Source organism: Temnothorax curvispinosus, unplaced genomic scaffold, assembly GCF_003070985.1.
Source record: "Temnothorax curvispinosus isolate PA1 unplaced genomic scaffold, ASM307098v1 QBEX01009342.1, whole genome shotgun sequence".
Taxonomy (NCBI): Eukaryota; Metazoa; Arthropoda; class Insecta; order Hymenoptera; family Formicidae; genus Temnothorax; species Temnothorax curvispinosus.
Window position 1 is genome coordinate 35,705 of NW_020219122.1, and position 22,607 is coordinate 58,311.

Here is a 22,607-nt window from a genome sequence, read left to right on the forward strand (position 1 = left end):
ATTATACTTAGACGGCCGGTTTCGATGAGTTTTGGAATAATTGGAATTATTTGGAAACGCAGTTTTAGTGCAAAGCGAAGCGAGGAATCACGAGAGTGGAATAAAAACTGGAAAAACAGATAAATGTAAGATTTAGAAATGGACAATCGCACGATGGAAGCGACAGCGATTAATTAGTGGCTTAATTATCAATGTTATCGAAAAGTTTAAATATATTACCTACATCGTACTGTTGAAAGGTTGAAAGTAAATTCTTGAACATAACCTGATCGTCGCTGCGCGAAAAGTATGTAAACATTTTCTTCGACAGTTTGCGAGGACAGTTAAATTCGTAAATTAATCTTCTTGGAAAAAAGCACCCGCTTGAATAAAGACAGTGAAATATTTATTATATAAGCGTAACAAACGTGTAATGTGACATTGAACAAAATCGTCACACAGTTATTTAATAATTTGAAAATCTAATACGCATGGTATTATTTGTTATTAGATGTAAAACATCATTTTGTAACGTAAAAAAAAAAAAAATGGTACGAGTTTAAATAAATCAGTTTTACAAGCTACGACAGCTTCCACATTACTTGTTTACGTCAGTCCACATATCCTTCTTCACGTGACATGGATAAATCAAATTATTCTTGATAAATTTTGTTTTAGAAATAATTTTTATAGAAATATAACTTATAGCAAATTTTTCGTGTAATTTCAAAGGAGCGGAAACAGCGAGGTCGAAAAGAGACAGATATATATCAACTAGCTTTGATCTGATTTTCGAGAAGAACGTAGGATACCAATTTGAAGAAGCATGGCAGGAATTAATTGTACATCAGTTTCAACCTGCTCGCGTAATTTATTGCGACTATACTTGAAAGGTATGAATTCGCAGACGAACAAACATCGGCGATTCTGTCTATCCGCTGAAATAAGATACACGCATACGTTTGTAATGTTTTTCGTTGATTTTCTTTTCAAAAGGATTTTCATGTCCATTTTCGTCCAAGAGCACGGACGAGGTCGGCGAGAGTCCGAGATTACGTGAATTCAGGAAAAAACTGCGCGAACGCACCTCTATAGGTATGTTATCGCACGCAATAGCTCGTAGAGACTCCTCTCAAATTCACCCGCGAGCAAAGACTTGAAAGATTCAAGAAACCGAACTTTGAACGTGACAGAGAAATTGGACGAGTTGGAGGAGGGCAAGCATCCCTATCAGGAGAAGGAACCCCTTGAATCGTTCCCGAACAACACTAATCCAGAAACGGGCGAAGTTGGAGGTCCCCGCGGACCGGAACCGACTCGTTACGGCGACTGGGAGAGAAAAGGCCGCGTGACGGACTTCTGAATCATCCCCAATTTAGGAACGGCGAAATCCATTTGTTAATAACATAATTGGATACTGCAAGACATTGGCTGATTAAAATTTAAAAGTTGTCTACTTTGGGATATAATGTCATAGCGAAAGCTTTACCAAATTAATTGATTTTCATTATAAAAATGATCGGATCTTAAATATAAAAATTTCAATAAAATGTAGCAAATTCAAAATCTAAATGAAATGTTAACTTCAAACAACGTAATTAGATTACTTATGTAAGAACTTTGTGCATAACAACAGCCGGTATCTCATTTAGATTCCCAAAAATTGAAATAAATGCGGAATAAAATTGAGTGTTGTTAGAAAATGTTATAATAGATGATAATTTCTCACGAGGGGTAAACTGTACTAGCTGTACAGTAACTGTACGAACTGTACTAGTCACACATTGGCGAATGGCGACAGTGTTTTATTAACAAAATTAGCAATTACCTACGTCAATGCTTTCAATACAGACAGCTGCGTGTAATTCCTTGCGAAACATTCGCACTATGATTCGCATAAATTTTCTGACGAATCTACAAATAAGAAGTTGCAGGCGATTTGTTACAAGTACGTGTCGAGATTGACGCTTCGGAATATTTTAAGTTCGCGGATTTAAAATAGTTTTTTTTTTTGCGAATATAATCATTGCTTCTTGCTTCGATTTATGTAATGTTCGTTGAACGTAAAAATTAAATGAGTGATACGTTCAGGTGCTTTTTTCCTGAAAACGAAGATTTTAGACCAACCATCGGAGAACGACAGAGAGTCGCCGCGAATGAAGCAGTTTCATGAAAAACTTAAATTGCAGCCGATACCAAGTATGCAATAGCGATTTAATAAAAAAGAATATAGTGTGCAAAGATACTGATACGAGAGATATCGTTTTTATAATGATACTATATAAACTTTCACAAAATTGTCTACGCTTAGAGCTTTGAGAATGTTCATACTGATTCCTCCTTGATTGATATGCAGAAGTGGGACCGCGGGAACGGTTCGTGGATCTAGTATTAGTGGAAACTGACCCGAGAACTGGAGAACTGATAACAAATAGCGAGAAAGATCCTACTAAATGGGGAGACTGGCAGCACGGTGGTAGAGTCAGCGATTTTTGAAACGAGACACCGTACGTATATTTTTTTATAGAATGTCTGTAAGCATAGCATATTTTTAAAAACCGGAAAGAATCCTCACTCCTTGAATTGCAATGATCAACTTGCCTTTGTAACTATTTGTAGAAGATAAATTGAATTAAATTTGTTCGATCAGCGCGAAGTAAAATGACATAAATCAAGATTGTTTCTTGATGTGGAAAAAAAATATATAACTGTTGGATGTATACGTAGGAAAGCACTTGTATTATAGAACGAAAATTGTGGTGTCAGTGAGGTAATAAATTACATTATACAAAAAGTAAGCCTTTTTGCCGGACTATAATACCCGAGTAAGTTTTCAGAAGTTACTACTAATTTATTAGTAACGGCATTCCACGTTTGGTATTATTAACTCTTCACACACGACTTTCTTTTAGAAAGTCTGGCACTATGGCAACCCACACAAAAAACTTACGTTATAATGCACATATCAGTACATTACATATACAAAAATATGTAATACTTTGTCAAATACTGAATACCGTGCGTTAGGATAACAAACGTTTTATACATCAAAGCGATTAAATTTCTCGCTACTAATGAATAAAGGTAAAATGAATGTAGAACTAAATTACTAACGATGTCGAAGAGTTCCTGTGTGAAGGATCGAATGTGTAAATTCGTTGACAAGTGAATTTAAGTCGATCCACATTCGTTGGTGAAACGTATTCTCACGTCAGTAGCAGCGAAAATTTATTTAGCCAAGATATATAATAAATCTTCAGAATTAATGCTAAGCAGTTCATGTAGAAAAGGAGCGTAGTTAATTCTACAAATATATCGTATCAAGAAACATATATACACACACGACACTTTAGTAAAAATTTCATCTTGTATTTGCCAGTACGTTTTCAAAATTCTTCCGATCGTATCGAAAATTCTTAAAAAATAATGTACTACGAGGTTACATTGTTGCATACGAGACGCAGGATTCCATCCTCTTTTCTCTTTTTAGATTTTAATCGATAGCAGATCATTTGATTAATTTCACTATGTCCCCTCAACGTCTTCTGAGAATTATGAAAGCAGCACTGATAAAGGAGTGCGACGCCAGTTGCGTTATCAGCAACGCTGCCTCGCAAGAGTTTCTTTCTATATACATACGTAGCTTCCCATTGTTACACGCGCAATCTAATACAGGAAGAGTTTCAGCTTTCGTATATTCTCTAATACAAGAATATGTATTACTTGCGCTTTACAGAACGTATAAAATTTCGTTCGAAAAGTGAAAATAAAAATTAGGCGTATTTACACAATGATAATTTTCTATATAGTACGATTTTCTTTTTTTTTTTATGTACACGCATCGTATAGTCCTAAGTATGTGATCGAAAGTGATTAAAACAGAATTTATTTAATTCAGAGAAACAAAAAGCACATAAACATTTTATTTGGAAAAAAACAATTTTTCTTGCCAATCGTATAAAATAAGCCATGTTTAATGCCTGAGCGATTTGAATTAATTTCAGACATGGTCAACTTGCAAAATACCTTTGCCTAAAAATATTTAAAGTAGACAAGAGATATTTCACCGAACTTATCGTACATAAATAAAGAGAAATGAATGAAGAAAACGAAAAGGAAAGTCCTATATAAATATTGATTTAAACGATTGAATTATCGTCAGTCTTTCATCTAGCGTCAATAGGTCTGTGTAGTGTAGGATGCGTCGCTTCTTTCAAGAATTATAAATCTTAACAGTTTATAAACTATAAAGTTTTATTGATGGCTAACACATCCCGCATCATCATGTTTCTGAGTGTCCACAAGGCGTTTACCACATTCCCATGGTTCCCAACGCCGTTACCCAGCCACTCGGCCGGTAGTTTCGTCACATCGGGGATCTGCGTATTATCCGGATTGGCGTTCATCTGCTTATCCCAATTTGATATGTAGCGATTCTCTACGTTTAGACCCTCGATATACCTGCGAATGAAAGAGAGTGACGCATTTAGCGTGACGTCAAAAGCTAATCATCCGCGAGGTGTTTAGCGCCTAAGCCTACCTCAGATAAGCGTCCGAATGCAATACGCGACTTGGTCTTGGTGGTACCGCGACGAACATCGGCTCTGGCTGTTTAGTGGCGGGCAAGCTGCTTGTCTGAGTTGCGGCAGCTGAAGTTTCTACGTGAAATGTGTTTCTCCCTTATTCATATCGCGCTTATATAAAAAATTTGAAATAATATACAATTACCTGTCTCCATCGGCGGCAGTACCGTGGGTCCTTTCGAGGCCATGTAATTCCTGCGGGAATCGCACGGGGCGTTTACAAAAGTGCGTTTTACAAAACGACGTACGAAAGAAAAAGAAAAAGAAAGATAAATTCCTACCTGCTTCTCTCGGAAGGTGGTATTATGCGCCCGTGCGACTTGAGAATATGCACCTCCTTAACGTGCCTCGCGAGTCTCTGCACACTCGGGAACGGCGGGACAGATTTCTTCGTTCGGCCGCAGCCACGCCACTGGCACTGAAATTCCACATCTGTAACATCGATGGAACGTTAGTCACAGTTTAATCCTTTGCGTCGTGCGACGTCGTGCCACGTGCTGTACTCACCGCTAGGAGCGTTTACGAACGACGATTGCACATGACCGTCCTGTTCCGCGATGCAGTGATCGATGCAATCGGTCATGTCCTCGAACTGCCAGTCGCACTTGTCCCAGCAGCACTCGTACACGACGTCCTGTGTGGAGTTCGTGCCCACCGAAGTCGTGCCCTTCAGCTGGCCGCCGTCCTCGTTCATCTTGATCGCCCGCTCCTCCCATGCTTGCTTCTCTCCCGCCGGCAATTTCCTCCACTGGAACGAAAGTGGTTTTACGTTGATCAATCCCGTTACGTTACTCGTAAACCGTTGGCAAACAGTTGGCAAAACCTTTTTGACACTTGGAAAGTGGTTCGACGAACTGTTTCAATGGCTACTCTCTTCTTCTATGAGAGACTGGATAATGCAGATGACATTTAGACGTCGAGAATAATGACAATGACATATAAATCGATGCGCAGACGATATAAATTAGAATGCGACGTGTGCAGAATTTAGATACGCAGAAATAGAAGATTAGATATGTACTACTCTTATGTTAAAAGAATCCTATCTATTATAGTAAAAGATGCATTATTATTTTATACACAAGACATCTATATTTATACGAATGGAAAGTAGCCATTGCGATATAATTTATTTGGATAAAGGACCAAGTATGCTGAATAATGCGTTTTAACGATCTGTATGCAAAATGACATCTCTTTATATATGATCAATATTATCTTTTCAACTCCTTTTTGCCTTATCATTGACAAATGTCAGATGATCAAAGTTGACGTAGTTCAACAAATTTGATGCTTGAACGTAGATCATCATCGTGTCAATCATGTATGAGAAAATTTATTCTGCATACATTCCTTCATCGAAACTTTCATTGTAATAAACTAAAAAATCAACAGTGAAAAAGAAATAAATACCTCGTTGCCAACAATTCTGCTAATCTCTCCGAAGGACGATTCAGGATTGTTTTGTGTAATCTGCGTTCGCATTTTACTCGAATACAAAATATAGCCCGTAACTAATTTCTTACCCGCCGTTTTCTAAACAGAAGAGAAAACACAAATTATAATGTCACCGTGTTCATGTGAACGAGCAATATTGCCTTTAACATCTCTCAACAGAGATAACATCAAATTGTCGATCTATTTGTTAAGACAGGTGGTGTCTTAAAACGGTGCAGAGAACGAAAAGAGGTATATGTATGCTGGCATATTTCTCAAAATAAAAAAGAAAGTAAAATAAACAAAATATGACGTGTGACAATAGTTGATAATAATGAACAGAACAAAAAAATAAAAAATAAAGTGGTCACGGTAAAGCCTACCTTCTTAGTCGACACAGGTGTCTGAGTATTGGAGAGCACCGGTTGAGCTTCCGTAGATCCAACGGATGGTGGACCACCAGCATCCATGCTGTCTTCCCCAACTCCTACTCCCACTCCCACTCCTAATCCTACCCCCATGCTTAGTACATCTGGTTCCAGCTTCGGTAACAATGGTGACGCTTCCTATACCATTTATGCTTATGTTACCTTCGTTATCCCTTACTACCGATCGCGAAATTTTCGCGACTTTCTCCAGTAGTAAAAGTTGGTATATAATTAAAAGGAACGTCATCCCTTCTTTCGCGTCCAAAGAAAGGCAATCGCGATACCCTCCCACGTTATATTCTGTATACTTAATCTCTCTCTCTCTCTCTCGAATGTAATGTAATTAATGTATAAGATCCGTTTTATTTTTTTTCCAATTCGACATCAACATACGACTCGATATACGTATATGTAACGTATATACAGTCACAACGTGTATAATTGTTAATTGAAACTTTTTGCATAAACAGATTAGTTGATATGTATACTCCAAAGCGAATTCTTCATTCTTACATTAGTTGGATTAGAATGACATGGAAGCAAGATCTTTCGGTGGTGTGCTTTGCGTTCGTTTAACATACTAGCGATAAACCCAACAGGTGCTCTGATTTAAAATTGTCGGATAAAACCGCTCGAAACACAAATACTAACACATAAGTTACATAATCAAAACAAAAGAAAGAATGAATATGCCGGCATAGATCGAAAACATGCGTGTAAATGCATTCTGTTGATATAACAAAAATACTTGTGTATCACACGCAATAATCGAATTGGATCGACGGGAAAAGCATGTTTCGCCTTTCTTTTTTTTTTCGCGAGAGTAAAAAACATACTGGTGGATCAGACTTTTGCTATATCAGCTTGCGTGTGATCCCTTGAAGGAACGTGCGATTGCATATTGTTACGTTACTAAAAAGAGATATAAGATTTCGTGATTAGTAATTACCATTTCAAATTGAGCCGAGCTGGGCGTGACGGACTTGACTTGACTTTGCGTCTGAGCCACGTCGCTCGAAACCTACAACACACACATTACATGCAAAGCAATAATCTCATAGTTAGTAGCATAGAATGAAATAAGGACATATCCTATTATTCGCCGAGTAGATTGAATATGCATTTACGTTAGTTAACGTATTTGTGTCTCATACATACCTTCGCAGGATTAATGGACCTTCGGAAGAAGTAGATCTCGTCTTCGGTCACCGCTGGCGTGTGATTGAACTTCTTTAAACCCTCTTGGCCAAACTTTTTTATCAAGCTCTTACTCTCGTCGTAAAACGATTCGCAAATGTACACGTCGTCCTCCGGTATCTCCGTCGGTCTGCCTGTATAATTCATCCAAATAACGTCAATTCGTCTTTTAATCTCATTCATTTAAACTCGTTAAACGGATGGAACAATGGGAGCACTCACTACATATATAGTCTCCGTAATCAAGGACGGCACACTTTCCAACAATAGCTACTATGGGATGAGTACCATCTACGGTAGATAAAAACAATTCTTGCTTATAAAATAATTTCGTAGGCGCATGTGGCACTTCTGTAGGCATCAATAACCATGGGCCTTTGAAATAACACTTCCCGCTGAAAACGCAATATACGGCACGTTACGTATCACATAATACAAATGTTACAGTAATATATAAAAACAAATGATTTAATAACTTACTCTTTGGTTGACCATATAGAATCGACCTGTGCTATTTGTTGCCTGCCTCCGTCTGTCGCTACGTAAACAAAATCGCCGGTTTTCACAGATCCCACGCACATGCTGTACTGTTCGTAATACGTGTTCTCCGTGTCTTCCGGGTTATATAGTATCACATTCTGCAAGATAAAAATAATTGAAATAGTTAAAAAGAGGAAAGGTTGACATCTCGGGCAAATGAAAAAAATATTTTAATTCAATTACTAACAGGTCTTTCCTTTTCCATTAATTTTTCTCCCTCCTCCAGCTCGGCGATTTCTTCTTTATGTTTCTCCAATCGTTCTTTATACACCGATATCACTCGTTTCGGTTCTAATGGTTTTTCTCTGGGAACCAAAGTCAAGTGATCGGGATCGAAATTCCAGACCTTGATCTTCTTGAACGCTCGGGCTTTTGTGGAGTAACGTGATTCGCATACGTAAACGTCCTTTTCCTGGAAGCCTTCAGGCTGCATTCGAAAATAATCCTTTACACTTAGAACGCAACATCTGCCGGCTACTTTCGCTAAGGGTACCGCTACGTGAGCGTCGCTCTTAAATAATTCCTTGTCCAGAAATTTTCGCGATGCCACGTGATACGTTTCACTGGGTCTATAAAATAAATTCCCGTACAACATCTGCTGGCCATCCGCGTTGGTCCAAAGTCTTTCTATGAGAACAACGCTATATTCCATGCCCCTCTCCGTAGGCTCGATGTATGTAAAGTCACCAGCCCTGTATACTTCTTGATTGAAACTCATAGAACCTCCATTATCGGTATTATTTGTTTCATTCGTATTTGTTTCAGAGTCCTGCAATAGCGAACATTTTAAATTACATAGAAAGCCACAACAACAAGAAGCAGCTGTAAACTCGAAAATACAATACATTTTGTGTGAAACAATACGATTTAACTTACCTTTGTCTCATTTCCATCGCAACTTTCGTCTTCGTTAGGTAGATTCAATTCTTGCTGCTGTTTTATTCTTTTAAGTTCCGCTACCTGAGTAGACAGCTCTAGGAGGGTGTAATTTAACGCCGGCGACTGTAATAGTTCTCCCCCGCGAGTCACTTCATCACGAGTGCGTAGGAAAAATGCCTGGAGTTCCACGCTGTCTTCGAACGGTTGCGAGTCTGTGCGCGATAACCTCCGTGCTCTCTCCAAGCACGTGAAAACGTCTTCTTGAAATCGATCCAGCCTTTTGTAAACTCCTCGATCCAATCTCCTCTTAATCAGATCTAACGACAGCCCTCGTACCCTGTTTTTTTTTTAACATTAAAAAAATATATGTTTTGTAGCTAAATACCATTTTCGAACCTGAATAAATAGTAGAATAATCATCTCGATAAAAAGATTTAAAAGATACGCAAAGCGCATTCGTACTTTTTGCCGTCGACGATATCGTGCTCCGGCAGCTCCGCCATAGAATCGGAGTAACATCTTCCCTCCTCATCCTGATGATTGTAAAGCGCGGTAAATATCGTCGCCAGGATCTCTTGGATGGCAGCCGACACGTCAGGTACACTCTCCTCATCCTCGCTCAGTTGCAGTTTACTTTGCAGCACTAATCTTTGAAGTATCAAGGCGTCCTGAAAACGTTGGTTATACGTTGTCACTCACTGCGATACCTGTACCCGCAGCCGCACTCTGACAAAAAGCTTTATATAGCAAAAGGACAATTGAAAATAATACGGATAAAATTATATTTGTCTGTTTACTTCTGTCTCGCTCTTTCTGCATCTTTTTATGTGCTTATCCAATTCCTTGTCTCTCAACAGGCGTATGAAACACGGCCGGACTTTCAACGGGTTTTGCGTCGCGTTACTGTCTAACTCGTTCTCCTCGACTTCCACGAACATCCTCGAAACTTGGGGCGCGCACGCGATTAAAGTCAATGATAAATTTGGAAACACTCCGTGCGAAAGGCTTGGGAAATCCCGATAAAAATGCGCTAATCGTTAATAAGGTTAAAATGTATGAACATCATCGCGCGCGATCGATAAATTATATGTACAACTGTTGAAAATTTTATACAGTATCACGTGCTACGTGTCTCACGAGGGTAGGCTACGCATCGTTCGTATAAAAAAGCCTCGCACGACGGGATGAAATAAAGGGACGGCCGAGGAAGCCTCGCGTAACCTCCAAACTCCGAACCGTAAACAGATTGGGTTTTCCATCTTTTGCCGCGAAATTTCAATTGAAGCAACGAACCCTCCATCCGCCAGTGTTCCACGATTCGAGAATCTGTATTTCGTGTTCGAATTTTAGACTAAAATCTCTCTGAAAATAGTTTTAAATTTTCTCGATTTTCTCTGTTATTGCTATCGGCTGAGAAATTATCAACAATTTTACCTTCCTATTCTAAAGGGAACTGTAATTGTTAAAATAATGAGATAAATATTCCGAGATATATTAAGTTTTTCGCAAATTAAATATTGCTAAAAGATCTCGGGCTTAATACACCGTTTAATTTTTTTAACAATATTTGGGAAATATTTGTCAGAAATATTTTAATTAGAATTGTATGTTGTTAACTGCTCTTGTGTATCCATCACAGGTGGAGAATGGGATCTTATCTTAAAACGTCCTGCGTTATATATAAATATCTTTCAATGTGAAAATGCTCTAAAGGTAATTAAATCTCGCAACTGAAGATTAACGTGCAAACACCAAGTAGTTGCGTATTGTCAACCTTTATAATCAACTGCAAGTTACTTGGTCTTGCATCAAAATTTCAAAGTATTTTTATTAATTCAATAATATTAATAAAAATTGATATGTGTAGGGTATTTCAGCAAATGAGATAATATATTTATAGAATAGAACGCTTATAAAATAAGGTACCCTTGCTATACAAACCTTGTATATTTGCGAGTCCGGCTCGTTATACTTGCAAGCGTTGTCAAACATTAATATAAAATCGGACACCAACTCGTCCAAGTTGTCGTATCCGTTATTCTTCAAAGTCGAAGCTATCTTCTCCATGTGTATAGGCTGCTTTATCACTTCGTAATAATCTGGATATTCATTTTTATTTGGTAATTTCATGAAAATTAGAGATAACTGCCTCCCTTTTGCATCGTGGTAGTCTTTTATAGTATCGTACAGGGTTCGTAATTTTTGCAGATGAACCGGTATCACTTTTTTCGGTCTCCTGAACATAGAGAACGGGAGAAAAAAAAAGAGGTAGAGAAAAAGGTTAAAACGAACGAGCACTGTTACGTCCTTCATATGAATTACGACATACCCGACGTTTCTGGTTGGGGTCGATGCGGTGGATTTGGATCTAGGATTATCCGGCAAGGGTCCTAATTCTTTTACCTTATCCATCAAAACTTTCTCCAATGTATTAGCATCTTCATATATCAATGAACCTTCCTCGTTGTATTGACGGCAATTATTAAACATCAACTGTAAAAGACAAGGGATAAACTAAATATCTATCGCAAATAATTGTAATTGATAAGGCAAGATGATAAGTACCTTAAAATCCAGTATCAATTCGTTTTCGCTTTGATATTTCTCCACTTTAATATTAGCTTCGATCGCCAGCATGTCTATGGGTTCCGCTATCACTTGATAGTAGTCCGGATATAATTTTTTGGAAGGCTTCTCCATAAACATTAACATAGGCTGCCGACCGTCTTCACACTATAAAAGAATACGGCACGCTATACGTCGACCGACTATGTAAAACGTAACATTTTTTGGAATTACTTACAACGTATTCCATAACACACTTGACTAATGCGTGCAATCTCTTCTTCAACGGTATATTGTCTTTGTATTTCCCTCGTGTCAACAAATTCGACGCACGTTTAATCAATTTAGGTTGCTGCAAACTGTTCTCGGATTCGCTATCCGAATCGGAGTCCTATGGAGATATTGAAAACTTGATATATTACATCCGCTTTTCAAAAATACCGCACGTGGCAAAATTATTGTTTAATTTGCACAGCGTATTACCTGATCGAATTCTAAGAGTTCTTGTACTTTCTCCTGCATTATTTTTTGCAATTTAACAGCACACTGCAACAAAATGGAAAACATGCGTGAATAACTATACCGCAATTACGTTGTAGCAATTTTCCAATTTCATTCAATCGCTAAATCCTTTAGAATTTGAAGAATTGGAAAATCACTTATACGTACTTATATAAATACAATGGCAGTTAAAGTAAGATGCGTTAACCATAAAATTCTTACCTTGTATAGTCGAGAAGTATGCATGTTATATTTCTTAGCATTCTCAAACATGATATTCATATCTCCAGCTACTTCACTAACAGTACCATATTCGCCTTTCTGAAAATGACGATTGGGGAGATGAATATAAAACTAACAAGCATTTTAATATAAATGAATTATCCTATCGTCATAGCACAATACATACCTTTATCTTTGTACGTATTTGTAATAAAGATATAGGATTTTTAATCATCTTATAGTAATCAGGATATAATCTCTTTGATGGAAGCTTCCAAAAATATTCGCTCATCCTTACACCTACAACCCATAGTTATGTCATAAAACAGTCCGTAAGACGATAAATAAATTCGTAATATTATAATGCAACGCAAATCATACCTTGATTATTAGGAGCTGTCCGAATGGTTTGAAATAATTGCCATTGTGGATTATCAGCTTCCTCAGTCTCAGCGGGTTCTTCTTCCTCGTCGTCGCTCTCATCATCTTCGTCGGGTAATGCTGCAGTTTGTGCTATTAATGACTGCGCCATGGTACGACTGCCCCTTTTGCTTCTCGTCGACGGTGCGGTTGTAGCGATCTTAAGGGTATTGCCAAATCCGCCGTCTTGTCTTCTCGCGGCTGCGGTAATTATCTTTTTCAAAAGTTTGGCATCCTTATAAATCTGCGAGCCAGGTTCGTTAAATTGACAGGCGTTACGGCACATGAGCATTAGATCTTTCTCCATATCGCCGAGTGAGCTGTATGCACCCTCTTGAATCTTCCTCGCGATGGTCTTCAAATCGATCGGGGTCTCGATGACGTCGTAATATTCGGGATAAAGCTGCGACATTAATGAGGTTTCAAGTAAGCACGGTATTGTCAATTCGGTAACGATTTAAGAATAAACTACGAACCTTTTTAGACGGTTTGAGTTGAAACATAATATGAAGAGGTCTGTTATTGTCAGTGGGATCAGTCGCTGTCATAACCGCCGCAAACAAATCTTCGAATAGCTGCATAGTTTCCTCGTCGAGATTCGTAGAACTTTCCGAAGTATCTTCCGCATCGTCTTGTCGCGTCGTTACTTTACGCGCCTGAACATACATTAATGGATTAATAATTTCATCACGGTGTACATATCACATGCGTAACTCGATTGAATCAATAAAAAATTACCAATCTGCCAACTTTTAGAATAAGTTTTCCCTTAGGTTCTGGCTCTTCGTACTCCTCCATGATACGATTTTTAGTATTTACACACAGTTCCCACAGTTCAGTCGCATCTTTGTATTCAGGGGAGGTACGCTACAAAAAATTATACATGTAACAGGAAGATCTCATTCGCCAGGAAGTAAATGACTACACAGATAACAGTATACTACAAAAATTACAAGGTATAACAGGAAGATCTTAATCATCAGGAAGTAAATGACTGTTGATAACAATAATCAGATACTTTGCTCATACTTTAGCGTTTATTTGAACACCAGATTGATACGATTGAGCAGAATACGAATCTTACCATGTAGAAAGCTTTGGCGTTGTTCACCATAAGCTGAATATCAGCGGCTAGGTCGTCCATATCGCGATACTCGTCCGTTTTCAGTTTCTGCTGCACTTTCAACAGATCTATAGGATTGGAGACAACCTCGTAGTATCCCGGCTCCTGCCGGCGTTTCGGCACACGTATAAACGCGTCGCACAACAAGGATCCATCCTCCTTCTTCTGATTGCGAAGTATATCGTACAGTTGTTGGCACAGGTCGCTCTGCACAAGGATAAGAGGCTATTAGCGCGCGTTCAACGGCATACTACACGATTTATGTACAAATATGAGGGGATCACGGGTCGCAGGAATGTCGAGAGGAGAAACGCGTGCACACTCACAGGATCCAGTTTTTTCCTCCTCTTCGTCGGCTCGGGCGGGACGTCGTCGCTGTCGTCCTCGGTGCCGCGACTCGCCACCGACGACGTTCTACGCCGCTTGTTCATCCTGGCGTATCTTTAAAAAGTCACAAGGTACAAGATGATAGGGGAAGGCTATCCTTTTCAGCTGGGTATCCACCGCGGAGCACCGCTACATCGTCCGGCGAACGCCGCCGCGGTCGCGATGCGAGGGGGACCGCCGCCGCAGCTATCGGCGGCGGGGGAGCACGAAATTTGTAAACAAATGTACGTGCGCATACATACGCTCGCGTACGTGTGCGCGTTGCACGTACATAAAAAGGGTTCTTGAACTAAAAACGCGGGGGCCTTGTTCGTCGGTATAAGTCGCGCGCGGCGCTCCGTTTCCCAGGAGGCGAGAGACGACGTCGGGGCTCGTCGGGCGACGTGCGGGCGGGGGCCCCAGGTTCCCGGTGGACGAGGTTTCACGGGATTCCGGATTCGGTCTCTCACACGCGACACAGTCCGCGCGGTCTCCTCGTCGCGGTCGCTCGTGCGTTAGTTAACTCCCGCAACTCCCGCAAGTGAAACACGAGTGAATTCCTCGAGGGACGTCATGTACGGGCGCAGGGGGAGGGGACAAGAGAGAGAGAGAGAGAGAGAGAGAAAGTGGGGGGAGAGGAAGAGGGACAGAGAGAGCGCGAGCGACACACACGGACTGGCAGGCTAAAAAAAAAAATCACGCCGCCATGATAAGTCGCCACTGCGCTTCGAAACGCGGCCCGACGCGGCCCCCGACGTGTGCTCCGCTCGGGCACGCACCGTTGGCGGTTTTAAACGCGCCGCAGGAGAACGTGTTTCCGCCGCTGCCTCTCCGCCACCATCGATTATCAACCGCGCCGCGGCCGTGTCTCGCCCGCGTGCGGACGGCGGGACGGGACGGGACGCGACGCGTTGCGCGTTCACGCGTCCCCCTTCCTTCTCCCAGCCCCCCTTTCTCGCTCTCTCTCTCTCTCTCTTCCCCCCGCCCGGATCCCGCACCGTCCCCAGTACCGTCGCATTCCAAGCCGAAATTTGCCGCCATGTCCGGAATGCGCCAGCCCGTGGTAATCCGCACCGTCCCCGCGGAATCCCGGGGATTCGCCGAGGCGACGACGATGCCCCTCTAGGTACCCACCGTTTCTCCTCTCCGTCTCTCTCTTTTTCTTTGCCCATTTTCTCCCGCCCTTCCGGGCTCTCACCTGTCTCCTCGCGCCCTTACGAGAGGAGTTTCATTAATGCGCGAGACATATTGTGCGCGAAAGTCCCCTCGAGAAAGCGCAAAACACAAAACGTATCCGCGCTTTTCATCCGCGTTCCAGGATGACACACGTCCGGGCCGACGCCATGCTGCGAGCGGCCGCTGATCGCGCAATAAAGGCCGCCTCCCCGACCGGCCTTCCCCTCCTGCTGATCGCTCGGTATAAGTCTCGGTACGCGGACCGCGGGAGTTTTCTGTCCGCTCGACCGCCAAACCTCTTGCCTTTATCGACGTAACAATTAATATAATTGCAATCCAAATAATTAATATTAAACCTAAATAATCGTACCAATTGAAGATAGCTCTGGGCAAAATTTCATGACCATCAAATGGATCCTGGAATAATGGAAGAGTACTGACATTGTTGACTATCGATAGATTCATCCACCGTCGATACCAGTATTTAAACAATATTGGTTCGCAGAACTAAATTTATAATTTATCATAAATTCTGTATCATACACGCCCTTCGTAAATTTTAGATAATTTGATTATTATATAAATTAAAAGGAAACTGTAATCGCATATACATATACTGACTTACGCAAAAATCAGAAACACACACATAATTCTCTCTTGATGGTTTATTGAGAAAATTGTTTATAAAATAATATAACTTTGACAAGACCATTAGAGGGATTTCATATATGTTAAGTTTTTCTCCTTTTCACGTTGAATCTTCCGTGATATCAAACTGATCGGCAGGGAAACGTAATGGAAAGTTGGGTTTTAGTCTAAATTAATTGCTACGCAATCGTCTATTCGAGAACGAAAGTATTTCGCACGTACATCTAACAAGTTAGTAAACTTTAATCCTCTTCATATATATATTTTTTGTTTAGGAAAAAACACGACTCTCTTATAAAATTACTCCAAATGTAATAGAAACTCGCGTTAGATATTTTGAATTTCATTGCTCATTAAATTTTAAATGTACTTTATCTTATAAACGTTCGTTGTCTAATAATAGACAATGTAAAAAAGATTCTGGAAGTAGATTAAAAAAAAAAAAAAACGATCGTAACGATCATATAAATCATTCATCCTATAAACAGTATAAACGATAAAAATGTATTCGAGTGTTATTCGATAAAGTACATTTAATCGACTTCTATAATACGACGGAAAAATATCGTTGATCTTCGAGACATGCATAATACTTAAATGCTGACAACAAACGAAATATAAGTTTCGTTTCTAATCATGAAAAACTGATCTCTATGATGGTTAGTTGATTCGAAACTAATTTACACAATTGCTATATGATTCTTTATCTACATACAATGTTTGCGTTTGTTGAATATTCTTTTAATTGCAAGCACGAATCCACATTCGGCTTACGCCTCGTTCTCACCATCAAGCTGATAGTGATGACGTCGAAGAGCGGCCAGATGTAATCTCTTGGTTTCTAGAGCCTGCTCCAGTTCTAGGATTCGAACTTGCGCCTCCATTTCGAGCTTTTTAGCCTGATGTAAACTCAGATTCGACATGTCTAGATCTTCTGCAAAATTGAGATACAAGAACATTTAGAAACGATGGCACGATGCGGCGATAATAATTTAATTTATGTTCTCAAATCATAATACCGTTTTCCTCGACAAGATGATTGCAACTTTTAGCAGTCGCCACAACGTTCGCCGTAGCTTGAGTCACTTCTCTCGAAGTTTTAGAGAGTTCAGTCAAATTGGTACTGTTTCTGTCAGCCTTGACTCTACTAGCGACGACCAATTGTGCGGTAGACGCTGCAATTCCTTGTGAGGCAACAACCAATTGCTCGAATTTGCCGTTGCCTAACACAACTTTGTCCGCTGCTTCTCTGTAGCAATACGTATACACACACACATATGTAACTACATTTGGAAAAACTATTAAGCAATTACACTTTGGTACTTTAAACTTACAACAAAAAATTTGCGCCCATAGCAATCGCTTTTGCCGCCGAGATAAGACCCTCGGACCACTGATGATTACGTTTGTAAAACTCAGTAGCGGAAACGGTTCCCTGAAGTAGTATTATTAAGGTTTCCAATTGTAATTTCTTTTTATATCAATTATATTATTTATCTACTATTTAGTACATCAGGTATGACGGTATGAGATAGCTCGCATTTCTAAATGATTGTTAAAATAAACTTCCCGTACCTTTCCTTGGTCCACAATTTCTCTCTGTAGCAAGCGAGACTTCTGCACTAATTTCCTTATGCACTTCATTAGGTCCGTGCAGGAATCCAAGATCTGTTCGTTCACCTTGAGTTTCAAACCCGAGTCCGCCGCGCGAGATTTATCCAACATATCCTATTAAAAGTAAATCGAGAAGGATTGTTAAAATCTCTTGTCTTCTCATTTTTTTTCGATCTTGCAAGTATTTTTATCATTAAGCACCTGTATTTTTGCAACCGTTTCTTCTATAGCTTTATCCATACTCTGCAACTCGCTTTCTACTAAAGTCCCGATAATTTCCACGTTGTTCTGAGTAGTCAATAACGTACTTATAAGAGACGAAATCTTTTGTAATTGACTTTTGACATTTGCAATTTGCACACCGGTCATTGAGGACTTCTCTTTGATATAACTCAACATAATTAAACCTTGCGAACCTAATTGTTTGCATTCATCGGCAAATCCTACAAGTGTACGACGGGTCTTACAGAAAGCGTTAAAAAGATTGTCACATTCCAGAATATTTCGTTATTCATTTTAAACTGTTTAATAGACAAGTGTTAAATTTTTGTCAAGAATTTCTACGTTCTCTTCAAGATATTTCAAAGTCCCTCAAATATTTAAAGCATCTTCATGCGATCATAAAAGACTTACTGTCGGCTATACCAATATCCGTAGATGTATTCGAAGTGGATTTTGCATATATCAGATAGAGAGCCAGACAGTACGCGCCATGTATAGCAGTACGAATTAGCGCTTTCCCCTTCGTTGTATCGATCACATAATTGTTGTACGCCTCTTCCAAGTCATTAAACGACTTTTCGGTCGGTTCCAATAAACTTCCAAGATAATCGGGCGTGCAAGTTAGCGCCGATATAGCCGGGTTATCGATCGTATGCATCGCGTGATGCAAGATAGATTCCGCCTCTGATATAGCGTTCACTGAAAAACAAATAATCTTTATAATCCCGTATGAACCAACTTTAGTAAAAATATTTATTTAATTACGTTTTTATTACTCACATAATAAGTCAAACAGAGCCGTGTTAGCGTCCGTTTTTACTTGATTATGGGATCGTTCGGCATCAGCTTCCAAATTTACTAACCGTAAATCCAGCTCTTCCTTTTGCACCAGCAAGTCATGGAGATCTCCCTCCAAAGCTGTTTTCTCGGACGTTATAAAATCTATCTTTGCTATTAATGCCTACAATGTAACGAATTTTCTTGTCAGCACGTATGTGATAAAATAACTGGGGAATTAAAGCGTCAATTATAAAAATGTTAATTTACCAGATTTTCAGTTTGGACAGCGTCGAGTTTCTTTCTTACATCCTCCAAGTCTTCGCGTGCTTGCGCTACTTTCTGCGTTTCTTGTTCTGTCGACGTTTGTCCTTGCAGTAATTCTTGCAATCGTTCTTCCGCTTTTAACGTTCGACGTTCAGATTGCTCTCGTAATATCTTTATTCCTCCCAATTCCTTGTCCAGTTCAGCTTTCTTTCGTGTATAATAATGTCGTGAATAAAATGATGGACATAGTAGATAATAATTTTTATCGCCGATATCTCAAATACGCACCTTTCTGATTAAACTGATATGTTCTTCTCTCAGCTTCGAGTAAACATCCTTGAGTTTCTTAAACTTTTCTTCCAAGACTTCATTTTTTCCTTGAAAAGTTTAATGAAAGCAAAATCATTAATTGTTTAAAAACATACACGTTTTTTAAAAATGCACAATCGCAAAGAAATTAATATCTCACCAACCTTCTATTTCTTGGACTCTTGTCAACGTAGCTGCGTTTTCCTTCATTAACTTTTGACATGTTTGCTTCTCCGTTACGATTTCATTACTCTAAAAGATTTGCACAACGTAAGTTCACGAAACAGAGTGAAATTATTAAAAATGCTGGATAAGTAGAAAGTTGCTTACTTTAGTAGAAAGAGTCGACTCCAATTCTAGAACGCGATTTCTAAAATCCGCAACTATCTGTTGATGGTCCATTAACAAATGATTTACTTCTTGTCTCTGACGAACGTTTTCTTGATACAAATGATCAATAAGGCTGTCTCTGAAAGAGTATTTGTAATGTAGAAAAAGCTTGTAGGTATCTCCCGCTTGTCAAGATAACTCAAGATAGTTCGGTGGAGGGGGGTACATCCTCATTCTTCGCGCATGCACAATTGTGCGGCCGCCGGGAGCAAAATATAACTGCGCGTGTGCGAGGGATGAAAATATACCCCCTTGCCCCACTTATCTTAGCACCGGCAAAACCAAGATAATGCTCTATTTATATATACTCTATTTATACATACTATATCTATGTGATTTGTAAAATAGATACAAAAATTGTTATCATATCTTGCTTGATTTTCAATGAGGAAAAACGAAATAAAACGGTAATACGGGGAAAAAATGTTAATGTTATACCTTTCTGCAAGAGCATCGGGTGATATTGAGCCATTTCGTGTATTCACAGAATCCAACTGGTCGCCCGTTAATGATCCTGTATCAGACGTATCAATAAGGTTTTCTATGGCAGTCTCGGAATCTATAGATGGTTCAGGCGGAAGTACCACTATCGGCGTGACGTACGTTCTCAACTCGGCTTGTATTAAAAAGTTTGGTGGCTTCTGAAATATATGTACAAGAAATATTTATATAGAACATATATAAATTCTCTTGTACATTAATTTTATTAATTAAAGACTTTACCTCAGGTAACGACGGAATTGTTATCAAATGTTTGAAATACTGCATATGTTTGATAGTATTGTAAAAGCTCTTCAGCTCATGGAACTGCTTCGTGAATCTATCGCGGTGTCCGGTTAATGTGTCCGCCGGGAGCGCACCGTGGAGTTTAAACAGGATTTTCACGCAGCAATCATACAGCTGCGAGGCGTCCTGAATGCATGGAATTAAAGGCGCGAGTCGACACTGGCCACACGGCGTCATCGAATTGGATCGTGATAAATCCAGAGAACCGAAAACTGCAATTATAGAGTTCAAAAAACACTGTTTTACGAAAATTCATATCTCAAACGAGATAATGGGCGAAAATAATCGCAAAATCTTCAATCTAGCATGTTAAGTTCAACGTTTTGACGTACCTGCATGTTGCAAATTCAAAATGTCGTCCATATAATCGAACATTTCAACAGACATCTGAAAACTAAAAAAAAAAAAAGAAATCAATTGCATATATATAGCATATTACATAAAAAAAAGTTACACACAAGAAAGACGTAACTCACTATATATTAATATCATTTTCTCCAATTGCTTCGAGCTCTTCCGGCGTTACATGCAAATTTCCAGGTAAGCGCGGGTTTCGCTTATGGTAATCTAATTTAGTTATTAGCAGTCTTGCGTAAAGCTGTATGAGACGACCATAGCCCTCTCTGAGATGTTGCCAGAGTTTTCCGATGTCCTCCAACTTGCCGCGATACCGCTGGGAGTCGACGATAACCCGAGGATGTCCCTCGCGCAATACTTTGTGCAGCACATGACAAAATTTCCATGCGACGATCTGATTTTCCATCAACGGCTGCCTCAGCATATACGTCCAGAAGATGCAGCCGCTCTTCTCACGATACGTACCGATGATGGCACCTATTCGTTTATAAGGAAATTTTCTCTTTCTCTCTTGATTGTATATCTCTTGGATATACATTGATAATAAATGCTACGAGTATATTGTCGTATTCCAAACTAGAAAAGGATACTTCGGACATGTTTCACCTTGACCGGCGTTTCCGTCGCGTTTACAGACTTCCCGATGCTAATACTCTATAAATAATAAACAATCGTACGTTTAAATACGATAAAATTCAAAAGGATTAATTTGAGCTTCACCCATTGGGGTATCTAAACGTCAACGTTTTCCCGTTAACTTTTTTAAAAGGGACGCTCGGTGTCGTCCACAATAATGCCCAACTCATTCAGGATATGAGATAATTGTGATATTCCAACGTATGTATAGCGCGATCTCTTGACTCACCAGTTGATGAAGCTGTTTATCAGTCAGCGGTATTGTGGTCATGATGATACCATAATAAATTCACCGAGGAGAGAAGGAAAGAGGTACGAAGGCGGGCAAAAACGACACGTCAAAATATCGTACGCAAAACGGATATCGCTCATCAATTCACAGGTCGCCTCGTGTCATTCCCGACCCGAACGTGGACCCGTGACTCTCGCCGCCGCGACGTATATTATCCGCTGCAAGTTGAAATTTATCATTATTCACAAATTATCATGTGCAGACCGCAGAGGAGGAGAGCGCGTCGCTCGCGGGGGACGGAGACCGGGAGACGTGGGGAGACGTCGGTGACTCGGGAACGCGTTCGCGGGAGGGAAGCTGCCTCGAGCGGGGCCGGGGGCGGCCCCCCTCCCGAGTTGCTTGACCTCGGCGGCGGGTGCGGCGTACCTGAAACCCCCGTGATACGGGCGCGACTTCCACACGGTCCTCAGGTCGGCCTTCTTCTCAGCTGCAGCACGCGATCCCCTCGGCGGGACAGCGGGGACATGGCTCGCGCGACGACACGTCGAGGGGCCCCGGGCCTGCGTCCTCTCACGAGCGTGACAGCCGCGGACGCGTCATTCCGCGTGTGACTCCGCTCCACCCGTGGGTGTCGACGCCACCGCTCATGCGAGCGGATCGGAGCGGATCCGCGAGAACGTGGCGATGACTCCGGCGCCGGCCGTTCCCTCTCCGAGTCCGGATTTGATTTTTTTGGTCTTCTTCTTCTTCTTTCCTCCCGTCGAGCGCCGGAGGAACGACGAATAACTGACCGTGTGTGGAGAGAGAATTGATAATGATAACAAACAACCACACGGACACGCAACACCGGAAAGCCGCGCGCGGGATACATAGAGCGCTGAACGAACGGCGAACGCCCACGCCGTCGCCATCGAACGGCGGACGAGATAAATTTTTTCTGGAGAGTCTCTTAC

At 40.4% G+C, this 22,607-nt stretch overlaps 4 protein-coding genes across 4 annotated transcripts; 2 read left to right on the top strand and 2 right to left on the bottom strand.

Moving 5' to 3' along the window:
- The first annotated feature begins 40 nt into the window (after positions 1 to 40).
- Positions 41 to 2,773, top strand: LOC112458917 (succinate dehydrogenase assembly factor 4, mitochondrial-like). Its single transcript, XM_025022748.1, has 4 exons — positions 41 to 125; positions 712 to 872; positions 976 to 1,074; positions 1,173 to 2,773. Exons 2-4 carry the CDS (start codon positions 806 to 808, stop codon positions 1,340 to 1,342), a joined length of 336 nt encoding a protein of 111 aa, XP_024878516.1. The 5' UTR covers positions 41 to 125; positions 712 to 805; the 3' UTR covers positions 1,343 to 2,773.
- On the top strand, positions 1,867 to 2,773 carry LOC112458909. The gene is made up of 3 exons (XM_025022737.1): positions 1,867 to 1,927; positions 2,071 to 2,178; positions 2,336 to 2,773. The coding sequence occupies exons 1-3, from the start codon at positions 1,867 to 1,869 to the stop codon at positions 2,473 to 2,475; spliced, it is 309 nt and encodes a 102-aa protein (XP_024878505.1). The 3' UTR covers positions 2,476 to 2,773.
- Positions 2,774 to 4,215: 1,442 nt separating this feature from the next.
- On the bottom strand, positions 4,216 to 14,997 carry LOC112458910 (protein polybromo-1-like). The gene is given in 27 exon segments (XM_025022738.1): positions 4,216 to 4,314; positions 4,317 to 4,440; positions 4,520 to 4,637; positions 4,708 to 4,757; positions 4,844 to 4,994; positions 5,070 to 5,310; positions 5,976 to 6,098; positions 6,383 to 6,565; positions 7,377 to 7,448; positions 7,586 to 7,758; positions 7,847 to 8,019; positions 8,105 to 8,262; positions 8,352 to 8,933; positions 9,041 to 9,380; positions 9,506 to 9,711; positions 10,985 to 11,279; positions 11,373 to 11,536; positions 11,609 to 11,776; positions 11,847 to 11,999; positions 12,092 to 12,154; positions 12,332 to 12,430; positions 12,519 to 12,631; positions 12,713 to 13,154; positions 13,228 to 13,407; positions 13,490 to 13,618; positions 13,836 to 14,081; positions 14,201 to 14,997. Coding segments are annotated over 27 exon segments (4,932 nt in total). The 5' UTR covers positions 14,306 to 14,997; the 3' UTR covers positions 4,216 to 4,233.
- Positions 14,998 to 16,063: 1,066 nt separating this feature from the next.
- On the bottom strand, positions 16,064 to 22,570 carry LOC112458895 (huntingtin-interacting protein 1). The gene is made up of 18 exons (XM_025022714.1): positions 22,081 to 22,570; positions 21,652 to 21,872; positions 21,377 to 21,440; positions 20,906 to 21,263; positions 20,762 to 20,823; positions 20,367 to 20,641; positions 20,082 to 20,284; positions 19,584 to 19,722; positions 19,418 to 19,505; positions 19,233 to 19,321; positions 18,948 to 19,151; positions 18,681 to 18,861; positions 18,312 to 18,599; positions 17,880 to 18,121; positions 17,640 to 17,792; positions 17,399 to 17,499; positions 17,084 to 17,313; positions 16,064 to 16,998 (listed from the first exon to the last, which is right to left on the bottom strand). The coding sequence occupies exons 2-18, from the start codon at positions 21,691 to 21,693 to the stop codon at positions 16,835 to 16,837; spliced, it is 2,883 nt and encodes a 960-aa protein (XP_024878482.1). The 5' UTR covers positions 21,694 to 21,872; positions 22,081 to 22,570; the 3' UTR covers positions 16,064 to 16,834.
- Positions 22,571 to 22,607: the final 37 nt, after the last annotated feature.